The 11766-nt window shown below is 42.3% G+C and overlaps 1 protein-coding gene across 1 annotated transcript; it reads left to right on the top strand.

The window, feature by feature from the left end:
* The first annotated feature begins 2221 nt into the window (after positions 1–2221).
* atp6v0d1 (ATPase H+ transporting V0 subunit d1) lies at positions 2222–9814 on the top strand. The gene is made up of 8 exons (XM_023790411.2): positions 2222–2451; positions 3159–3330; positions 4042–4220; positions 6319–6398; positions 6525–6602; positions 7136–7312; positions 7986–8063; positions 8355–9814. The coding sequence occupies exons 1-8, from the start codon at positions 2322–2324 to the stop codon at positions 8514–8516; spliced, it is 1056 nt and encodes a 351-aa protein (XP_023646179.1). The 5' UTR covers positions 2222–2321; the 3' UTR covers positions 8517–9814.
* The last annotated feature ends 1952 nt before the right edge of the window (positions 9815–11766 follow it).

Below are 11766 nucleotides of genomic sequence, written 5' to 3' on the forward strand. Positions count from 1 at the left end.
TACAATTATATACAGTATCTGTACAGTTTGCAGTCTAATAGAATATACATACATATGTATTTGTATTGCAAAGTTCAGTGTGCTACTTTGTTGTTGAGGTAAATAGGCATAACACAGAGATGTCATAATAGCAGTGAGTGGCAGTGAGGTAGAGCTCCCTGAGAGGTCAGAGTGTGTTATTATGACACAGTTAAGCTGTGGTGGTATCTCCTGATTTAGGAGTCTTATGGCCTGAGGATAGAGGCTCCTCCTGAGCTTCTCTGTTTTGCCATAATACTCCTGAAGCGTTTGCCTGATTTATGCAGATGGAAGAGGCAGTTACTGGAGTGAGACGGATCTTTGACGATCCTGGTTGCTCTGTTCCGGCATCCAGTGGCGGAGCTAGACTTTTATTTAAGGGGGGGCCAAAGGGTTTCTCAGAGGTGTCCATATAAATATGACAAATGAAGGGGAAAAAAACTATTTTTCTCGTACACACTCATAATAAACAATGAGTTTGTAAATGTTTGTTGAATAAACACAACAAACATTTACAAAATCATAAACACCAATCATAAAGCCCAAGCCTAATCTAATCCAGGACCAAACATGAACTCAAACTAGATTAAACCCAGACTAAACCTAGACTAAACCATGACCAAACCAGAAATAAAATTGCACCAATGACCAAACAAGAGCAGTGCACATGTAAATTTAAAGCTCAGAACACAGATATAGGACTAAAAACAAATTCTCAAAAAATAAATAAACAAATAAAACTGTATCTAAATTGTAAACAGTAAGATTTATGAATACCACCAGAACTGACCTGTATTCCCCTGGATGTATTTGCAAAAGTTTCAGAACCACTTAGTCAAATAAGGACATTTTGCAGAGCAAGGATACACACAGAAAATTAATGACTGGTTCTCCACATACACACTTATCACACAGACTTCAAGCAAGGGCTAGCTTTGCTAAAATAATAAAACAACACTATAATTCAGCATGCGCGCTAAAACATACATACGTACACAGACACTGTCTAAAAGACTATCTATATCAGCACGAGCAGGGCTTAGTGGCTAATTTAAACGAGACATGGAGCAGAAGTGCGCAACGCTTTCATGCTGCTATTTTTTATGCACTGCAAGTGTGACCACCTCTCATTAGTGTAATATGTTATAAATACCTGCTTAACTCCTGCTGTTATCAATACCGCGGATGTGTTTTGGATCATGTAGGAACGCGTGCCACTGCCAGAGTTTTTAGCCAGTGACATGTCAGTAAGCAGCACGCGCAGGGTCCTGCTGCGTCGGGATGCCTTCAGGGCCACTCGGAAATTACAGTTTTCCGCTCAAATCTTTGCCTGGTCTCCTCATTGGTATATTTTAATGTTTACCATTTCCAGCGGGGTGGCACTGGGGATGGCAAGGGCTCTGTTGCGGGTGGCAATTGCCACCCCTGGCACCCCTTTGGCTCCGCCCCTGCGGGCATCTCCTGATGTAAATGTCCTTACATTGATTTCGTCTTCGGTATAAGAGGGCTGTGAAACATATAACTACCCAAAATCCAGCCAGTAGAAACCCTTGTCAAAAGAAAAGAGCAATCGATTCAAATTACAAGTCAGAACAAATAAGAGGATTTGTGTCGTTTGTGAACGTCCATTTCTCGTTTTTGAATGAAGGATTTCGGTTTCAGCGCATTCTGGACTGAAAAATATCATGCCTCTCACCACCGATACGCGCTCTCTATCGCCACCTAGTGGTGTAACGATGCACGGAAACCTGAAGGACTCAGCACGGCAAATATATTAACGTTAAGTATTATATATAAACATGTAGCAAATCTCTACATATAGATTAGACATTGTATGTAAATATATAGTTTAAACAATTTAATAAATAAACGGGCGACTCATGAAACGAGAAAATACCGCTCCCCTGGGAATTCGGGGCTATTGTTAGGTCTTTAAATATCAAATTTTCTATTGCGTGTCGGAAGTGACCGGTCTTTAGCAGAAAGCTCGTAAATGCTGCCAGTTCGAGCTCATGTCCTCGGGCTCTGCTAATGCATTCAACCTTAAGCACAGTAGATTTTAAACGGCCATTTTAAAAGAAAGTCCCATCTAAGCAAATTATACTACAACTACAACAATAATAAAAACAACAGGGACGCAACAGCCACCCGCTGGGAGCGCAGCCGTACCGGCATGGTGACGTAGGCTGACGACATGCCGAATCATATGATCGGGTCACGTGACTTACCGCCGTCCGCAGGGTCTCTTCCTGAAGCTACGGCTACGCACCTCTGGAAGATCGGACGTATTAAAAGGCACAAGCATGCCCACATTCCCGGAGCTGTACTTTAATGTGGACAATGGTTACTTGGAGGGTTTGGTGAGAGGTTTTAAGGCTGGGATCCTTTCACAGGGCGACTATCTCAACCTGGTGCAATGTGAGACCTTGGAGGGTAAGTGAGACGCGGCGATGTGGCTTCTCGGCGGCGATCTGCAGGCTTTTCTGGGCCTTCACTTTAAAAGACTCTGTCGAATGATGTCGTATTTTTGTTGTGGAACTAAACCGAATCCATACGTTCATCATAGGTTTCGCTTACGATTGGATTTTAGATGACAGAGCCGAAAAACCTTATAGCCTGGTTCTTAGCATTGCTAATAGCAGTGTTAGCCCCTGCTGATAGACATTATAAAGATTAAGGTCTCCTGTGTTTTCCGGTATTACATGGCATCGTCGCTTACCTTTTCCTTGTTGAAACATCTGGATAATCCGGAGCGGAATATTGGGTTATAGTTTGAATCAACCCTCCTGACTGTTAAGCAATACTGGCTAATGTGGCATCCAGTTCGCCCGGTTATTGGTTTAACGATTTAAAGCTGAACCTTACGTCAGCCATTGTAGCATCCTGAAGTTGTAATTTCTCTTTGTTTTCTCTCGTAAAATTGAAAAATCATTTGGTCTCATTTTAACCCGGACAGTAAAATATCAAAATACAGTCAATGTTGATTTCTACTCTGCTGCTCCTTGTCCTTGTAGTTCATAAAAGTATTTCTATTGCCTATAGTTTATCTATATTTCGGGGCTGTTATGTCTTTTAAATATAAAAATTTCTGCTGGTTTGTGATGATGGACCTCTGGGTATTCATATTTTTGCACTTTCAGACCTTAAACTGCATCTGCAGAGCACAGACTATGGGAGCTTCTTGGCCAACGAGGCTTCGCCACTCACTGTGTCTGTCATTGACGACAAGCTGAAGGAGAAGATGGTGGTGGAGTTTCGTCACATGAGGAACCAGTCCTACGAGCCGCTCGCCAGCTTCTTGGACTTCATCACGTAAGCCTGAAGGAACCAGAGCGGCAATTAATGTCTCCGTGACAATCCTTCCATTAAGGATGTATATCAGGGTGATGAGACCTGGGCTTCAGACAGATATCCCTTTCAGGACATACTGCACAGGGCAGGGACTACCATGGGAAAGAGAGCACAAACATGCATTTTTTTTCTGACAAGAAAACACAGAGAACCTCCACACTCAAATGAGGAGGGCTGAACCAACAGACCTTACACAAGCATGCGTGATGGCATCTCAAACATTAAAATACTGTGCTCACCAAGTACAGCCTATTCAGCTCTCATCAGTGACAAGGGACTGGTGGAACAAATTAACACGAAGACTGACCTTCCTTGCCACAATTGCCACCATTCTTAAATTCTGAAAGTCAGCAGCTGTTCAAATATCCATCCATCCATCCATCCATAACTACTTATCCAGTTCAGAGTCGCAGCAAGCCTGTTGCCTTTCCCAGGAAGCAAAAGGCATGAGGCAGGGAGATGAAATATGTACAGCCTCTTAGAAATGTATATTATTTTCCTAACATAAATTTGAAACTGGTAGCTGATACACTGTTAAATGACAACGTGTGTCTCATTTTGAGCGTAAAAAGCCTGGTATTTCCTGGTAGTTGCCGATTGGTTGTCATGCCTTGAGGCTTGTGGTTTGTTCTGACTGGCGTCTCTGTGTCCCGCCCCTTTGCCCATGTCTAGGTACAGCTACATGATCGACAATGTCATCCTGCTGATCACGGGCACCCTGCACCAGCGCTCCATCTCCGAACTGGTCCCCAAGTGCCACCCACTGGGCAGCTTCGAGCAGATGGAGGCCGTCAACATCGCCCAGACACCCGCCGAGCTCTACAACGCCATCCTGGTGGACACGCCCCTCGGTGAGAGCTGTCATTTACAGTTACAGCTTTAATTCCTTATTTTATATTATTTTCAAGTTTCATTTGAAGGCCAGTTTTTAAATTTGTGTGGTTTAATTTTTATTTAGTGTTTATATTAATGGTTTATTTCTGTTTAGTTTTTATGTATCTTAGTTTCAGTTTAAGTTCATGGGGTACACTGAAAGCTGTAGAGCTATTTATGTGTCTGATCTTTAGAGAGTCCTACATGCATATTTTATACTAATGTCCTCAAAATGAGCAAAACATCTTTCAGGTACTATTAAAGGTCATCAAAAATAAAGAAATCATTACTCTAACCGAACAGTATTAGAAAGCTGGGTGCCACTTTACTATAAGGCCGCCCATATAAAGGGGTTATGAATGCTTTATAATCTGGCTATTAATTAGGTTGTAACACTTTGTAAATTAAGACAATTTTAAACAAGTTATAACACTGTTTTCTTTTTATTAATGAGTTGCTCCAGTTTACAAGTGGCGAAGTTGAGCCTTATTGTAAATGGTACTGAAAACAGTAATGGAAAGTATTTTTAAAAAAATGTATTTCAGTTTCATACGCAATATTGAGTTTTTGTTTAATGGGAGTTTTTAATCTTTATTTCATTTGGATTTTCTTTTAGTTTTATTGTTCGTTAATTCTAGTAATGCTGGTGGTGAGGGCATGGAGGTTATTGGGGGCGGTGGGGGCCAGTATTTACAACTCTCTGCTTCTATTTCCCAGTAAGCTCCGCTGTTATGTGTGAGGGGCTTTCGGACGAGGGCCTGATGCATATATAAACAGGAGCCTGATTGAGCATCAATAGGCCTTGCCTCATCTCTATCGAAACATGCCTGAAGTACATATGACATGATTGTTTTGAGGGCATTTATCAGTATTGTTTTGAAGAGGAGTAACCCAGTTCTCTTTTTAAAAAAGGCTTTCTCTGCATTGCCAAATACAGCCCTTAGCACTTGTGCCTCCACTCTGCCGTGGCCCCCACACCAGAGCTGCTGGATCTACAGGCCAAATTGGCTTCATTAAAATCCAAAAAACCTTCTGCGAGGAGTAAAATCTGGATAACTTCACAAAGAGACTGGAGCAGTACTACAGCGGCAAGAGCGAAAATTCTCTTAAAAATATTAACTATTTTTTTATTGACCCCTTTATGATGTCCTGACAGAATGTACTGCAGGTGGTCGTTTCATGCTGCTTCTCGCTGTGATTTATTGTAACCAGTAAGCTTAAACATGACTTTTGGCGTTTGTTCTGTACCAGTGAATGAGTGCCGGATTGCTTTAAATTCTGAATTTGACGTCTTCCGTAAAAGGGCAAAACTGGCCTTTTTCTGCTTACTAAGTTAAGATGTCTTTTTGTCCTTTTTTTGCTGACAGCTGCTAGTCTGACAAGACTATAAAAAAACTATATATTACAAAAAAACTGCCACAGGAATTCTATTGCCGTACAAAGTAACAGTCATTAAAGTGTGATGTATATGAACTTCCATGTCTTTTTGCCTGCTGTCAGTTATTATTGCTCGCTTGTGTGATTTTTCTGTCCTGTGTGTTTGCCTTCATCCTATTTATATATTGTGTGTGTGTGTGTGTGTGTGTGTGTGTGTGTGTGTGTGTGTGTGTGTGAGATGCCTGCCATGTAATGTGTGTGCGCCCGGCCACATGCGCACTTGCATGTTTTGTATACGTTTTTCAATTATGGTCTGTCTCTTCGTTGGTTGATTCTGACTCATTAATATGCCATCCTGTAAATAACACATTTGTAGTATGATTTCAGTCATAGTAAATGTAGTCTGTGATGGGGGTATGTTTATGTTATTACCAAGCCCAGTCAAATACTGGAAAAAGGAAATGTAAGCTACTTAACCTTTATGACATTAGTGGAAGCCAGGCCAGCCCATAAAAGGTGTCATGAAGTGTTTCTGTCTCGTGACAATCTTCCCTGTTTCCGATAAAACCTTTAAGTCTTATAACTGCTTTATTGAGGATTTCACTAAGTTTAGAAACGTTAACTGATACCAGCATGCCGTCCTCAGACGTAGTGTTTGACTTTTAACTAGACTTTTATTTTTATCTGTATCTATTCCAGCTGCTTTTTTCCAAGACTGCATATCTGAGCAGGACTTGGATGAAATGAACATTGAGATTATAAGGAACACTCTGTATAAGGTAAGAAAAGACCCATATTCCATCAAACTGCATTTCGGGGCTGCATTCTGTTACTATTATTCAAAAATTCTAAATGATGATGATGTGAAACCAAAAATAGTTGAGATCTGGTATTTTGCTTTACAGGCTTATTTAGAGTCTTTCTACAAGTTCTGTTCATCCCTCGGAGGAACCACTGCAGACACAATGTGCCCCATTCTAGAAGTAAGTAATGGCTGTGCCGTCTTTACCGACGGACCAGAACTGCCCCAGAACCACCCTAAGCCGTAGCAGTAGTGAGCTTCATTGTCATGTCGACCATGTACATTAAAGCATATAATGCCCTCCAAGTGCAACATGCAACACAACAGGACAACAGCACAATTATACCTGTACACACACATCTCTAAATATACATACACATAAAAATAAGATAAAACTACTAAAGACTTTTGGGAGGGTGGGGGCAGATCAGGGAGGCCATGACAATGCATACAACAATATACATACAACAATATACTATGCGATTTATTTAGTACATTTTAACATTAGACTATGCACTATAAGACATGCAAATATGCTGGCAGTGTAGTTAGTGTAGACTTGTGTACTGCTGCGCAATCTCCTTGTGCAATTACATTGTGCAAATATGAGCAATTGTGCAAGTATGCAGTGAGAATAAAATATTTATAGCAAATGGGACTGTATGTTCATGTTTCTTTCTGCCCCCCCCCCCCCCCCCGCCATGGCGTGACCAGTTCGAGGCTGACCGCAGAGCCTTCATCATCACCATCAACTCCTTCGGCACCGAGCTGTCCAAGGAGGATCGGGCCAAGCTCTTCCCCCACTGCGGGAAGCTGTACCCCGAGGGGCTGGCCCAACTGGCCAGGGCAGACGACTATGAGCAGGTCAAGGCCGTGGCTGAGTACTACCCCGTGAGTGTCTGAACCCCGTGAACGCCATGCCCTGGTCAGGGTGTGGCCCACATGCGGCTGAAGGGTCAGATTTATCAAGCTTTTCTCAAAGGAATACAATACAGTAGAAGAAAGAAACATTTTTGTAATGTTCTGTGTTTTTCATTCATTTTCGTTTCAGTGGGCTTGTATTCGTTTTGGTTTGAATGTGCTAATACTGCACTCATACAAAAGGTTGTTTCGTTCAGTGCTCAGACTCTAGCTGTTAGTGGTTGTTTTGTATCATCCTTCTCCTCTGGTAGATTAACAATCCAGTAGAGACAATTTGCCGTTAACTGCCACGCTTTGCATTTCCCTAAAAAAAAAAAGGAACTTTAAATGGTACTTCTTTACTGTGGTTCTTTGAGTTGCTGAGTTAAGTGATTTAGAAAAGGAAAAAAAAAACCCTTAAAATGCAAACCTGGAAACTCACGTCTCCAGTCTGCTCCGTGAGACTGTGGTCATGTGGCCCTGGATCACAGACAAAACTCAAATTTAATGTACTGGTGCTGAAATGGATATCCAGTCTGTAAAAGTGACACGAATGATTTCGAATCAGTCAGATGACGCATGTAGCTTTTGAAAAGGACAATTTATATTATATCTGCTGTGATGTAGGATTGTCATATAAAGACATGTTTCTGCTTTGCCAAAGGAATACAAGCTGCTTTTTGAAGGGGCGGGAAGTAACCCAGGAGACAAGACACTAGAAGACAGATTCTTTGAGCATGAGGTGAGCAATGTGACTGTGTTCAGACAGGCTGTACGGAGTAGGTGGACGGCTGATGTCTTATTCTCTGCTCCAGGCTGTCACAGGTAACATCTGGGAAGAAATTAGTCGGCATAATTAGACAGTGATTTACTGTTAATATTTGTATTGGACTTCCATGGTATTCTGGTTCTGGTCCAGTTGGCAGTGCTGTGCCAGTGGGGGTGAGAGTTTCCGAAGGTGCTGCTTCGGTTTGGCAGCCAGGGGGTGAACGTGGGACCTGAAAGGTCACGGTGACTCTGCTTTGGCTGGCAGGTGAAGCTGAACAAGCTGGCCTTTTTGAACCAGTTCCACTTCAGTGTGTTCTACGCCTACGTCAAGCTGAAGGAGCAAGAGTGCCGGAACATCGTGTGGATCGCCGAGTGCATCGCCCAGAGGCACCGCGCCAAGATCGACAACTACATCCCCATCTTTTAATGAGGCAGCCCCATGGCAAGATTTTATGATTCCTGACCCTCCACCACCCCACCATTTTCATGACCAAACTCACCCCCAGATTTGCCACCTCCACTCATGACAAAAATGACAGCTTCATCTTATTTTAACAACTCCCCCTCCCTCCATGACCAACTCAGATAACATGCCCTTATTTTTCCCAGTACCCTCCCCATTGTAAGACTAATAGCTTGTCAGGGAGGAGGGATCAGGCCTTTTTTTCCTTCACAGTTCAAGACAAACTGGATATTGTAGGTGTATGACAGTAAAATGAGTCTTGCAATGGTCTGTGTTTGTTGTCAATTGCTGGTCAACACCAAAATATTTTTGATTTGTTAACTAACCGGCTTTGTCTGTCTGACACTTGACTTCGGCCCGCTGGTAATTTTGGTATCTGCCTCCTGCTCTGTCAGCGATAAGAGTTCATTGGAGCAGAACCTGGGCGGACAGAATATGAGGATGTGTACTGTAATGTTTTTTTTGTTTTTTTTTATTTGCTGCAAGAGTTTGTTTTTCTTTTTCTTTTGTTATTCCGTAAAACAACATGTTGCAGTCAAAGCCGGCTTTTCCACCTACAGTACTTTGAAGTTTTCCAGTACAGTTTCAGGTGAACCCTGGAGAGTAGATCAGGAGGTCAACCGTCCAACTGCAGATTAGGATACGGCCACGGATTTTCTGTCTTGAAAGGGAACCCCCCCCCCCCCCCCCCCCCAAGGGTTAAAGTTTAACAAAATTTACACGTTACATTCCTTTCATAATGCCCAAAAAGTTGGTTTTAAAAATATTGGAGGTTCCTGATGTTTTGCTGTCTTAATCTGTAGCTGGATGAGATAAAAATAAGGCTTGATAACACACTGTAATCATCATGGACGTTTGATGTTGTATAGGTGCTGACTTCCTGAAGACGATACAAAGGCTTTGCTTTTTCAACAAAAGACAAAGATCTTTGCCAGTTGCCAGGGTCATGGTTTGATTTTGTTTAGGAAACGTCTTGAAATGATTTACTTGTGTTGATGAGTGAACTCCTTAAATGGCAGCATGCTTGTTGCATATTTGTGTGTCCCCAATAATTTAATATATTTCTGTGTATGTAGTATAGATTTTGCTTTCGAACAAAAATGTGAATTATATATTCCTGTGTGATAATATGGAGAAAATTACATATTGAAGTAATTTCATGGAACTTGTGAAACAGTAACAAATATAAAGTTATAAATTATATAATGTTTATATCATAAACTATGATATATAATTGTGAATAAATGGCAGTAGGATATGTACTGCATGCTGGCTTTGTTTTACTGTCTGCTCTAGACTTTGATCTCTTTGGGTATTATTGCATTGGGCTCTGAGTGCTGCAATTGGGCAGAATGGCCTCATGATGGTGGTGTTTTCCAGCCAAAACTACTAAACCAGAGCCACGGACTAGAATTCTGTGCGGACCCATATTTAAGGTGTCAGTGTTACTTTTGTATGGGTCAAACGAATGGTGCTCCTGAATAAATGCCAGGAAACGGAAATGTAATGAGCAGCCGAAGCTTCAAGAGCGTTTTAAGTTGAAGCTGAAAGGCTTCGTGGCAGATTTTCTCTGTCACCTATCACACCACACAGGAACAAACTGAGAAAGTGACTTGACATACGAAACGGCACGATCAGCAGTTTTCTCACCGCCAAACGCTGATCTGGCTGAGACCACGAGAGCGCTGAGCAGAGTCTTGTAAAATCTGGGGTGCTGACGCCTCCGAGAGCTTTGCGGGACCAGAGAGACTCGGCCTCAGGTGGGTGGGGAGTGTATGTGTGTGGGTGTTTCGCCAACTGGCAGCGAACTTCTGACAAAGTAATGAATTAGACCCCCAGGAAAGGAGCACCTTCGTATAAACAGCCAGGCTTTCTGTTCTCTGTGGTTTGTCGGACCGAAGCAACGGCTCTCGATAGATGTGTTTAGATGTTTAGGGACTGGTCTGCATCACCATGACAGATCTGCCCTACCCATCCTCCCTCTCCTCAGGCACCCCCTGGTGCATCAGAGTTCATCGGTGATGAAAATCACACCTCTCTATAAATCTGAACCTGGCGATAGCCTGTCTTTATATAGATTGATGGTCTGGGTATAGGAAGGTATTTGTGCCACCTTCCAGCGTCGCTTCCTGACCACCAGGGCACTGCTGGCTCCTGTGCAGGAACGCTTATTATGCACCTCGAGGCTGCCTGCGTGGGTTCAAAGAAAGGGCCCTGTACTGAAGCTACTCCCTGATGATTGATGACGACCTGGGGCAGCATGATTTAAAACCATATAAACACTCGTTTATGAAAATCTTCCACATTGAGTCAAGGCTTTTCTTCCTTTCCCCTTTTCTGACTACATATGGATGAGTCTACAAACACCACCCCCCTCGATCATTCCAGTAACAATAAAAATAGAATGATTCAATCGTTTAAAATGTAAACTTAATTGCCGTAATTTCTTTATGACTGCTTGGCTTCTTACTGGGACTGGAAACACTAAATGGAAATGAAAGTCTTGGAAATGTATGGACTGATTCTATGGGTTTGAGTCGAGCATGATCCAGATGTCTAAACGTGACCCTCAAAGAAACTGGAGCTCCTTGCAGCTGGGATAATCCCAATTAGAAACAGCTTTGTTGATAGCTGGTTTGCCTTCATATGAGCTTGGTACCTTCAGTGGAAGAGGACCAGCTGTGGTTTCGGTCTAGTGTTGGACCCCTGTTTTTTTGATGGTATGATCCAGCTGACATGCTGGATAGGCAAAGACTCTCAAGCTACTTTAAACAGTATTATAAGCAGAAATAAACAGTAAGACATCTTCCCATATAGTATACATTTCTGCATATCAAATGGAAATGCAAATTATTATTAAACCTAAGTATAGTCATGTATCCTGTCTGTGATGGGTTGGCCCTCCATCCTGGGTTATTCCCTGCCATGCTCCTCTAGCTTCTGACCCCCACAACCCTACATAGGACAAGCAGTTATAGAAAATGGATGGATGGATAGATGGGTGATTATCCTGTTGCTGAATAACCATGTAGGTTTGTTATATTTGTTATAATTACATTTTATTGATGAGTTGTTATGAAGGTCTCAAAAAAGAAGACATATCCATTTTGTTAAACTCATAATGTCTGGAGGATGAAGGTGTGTCTCCAGCTGTCATTGACCTGAGGCCGTCCTGCTGTGGAGATGTAGGGTTAGGGTTAGGGTTAGGGTTAGG

Source organism: Paramormyrops kingsleyae, chromosome 11 (genome assembly GCF_048594095.1).
Source record: "Paramormyrops kingsleyae isolate MSU_618 chromosome 11, PKINGS_0.4, whole genome shotgun sequence".
NCBI lineage: Eukaryota > Metazoa > Chordata > Actinopteri > Osteoglossiformes > Mormyridae > Paramormyrops > Paramormyrops kingsleyae.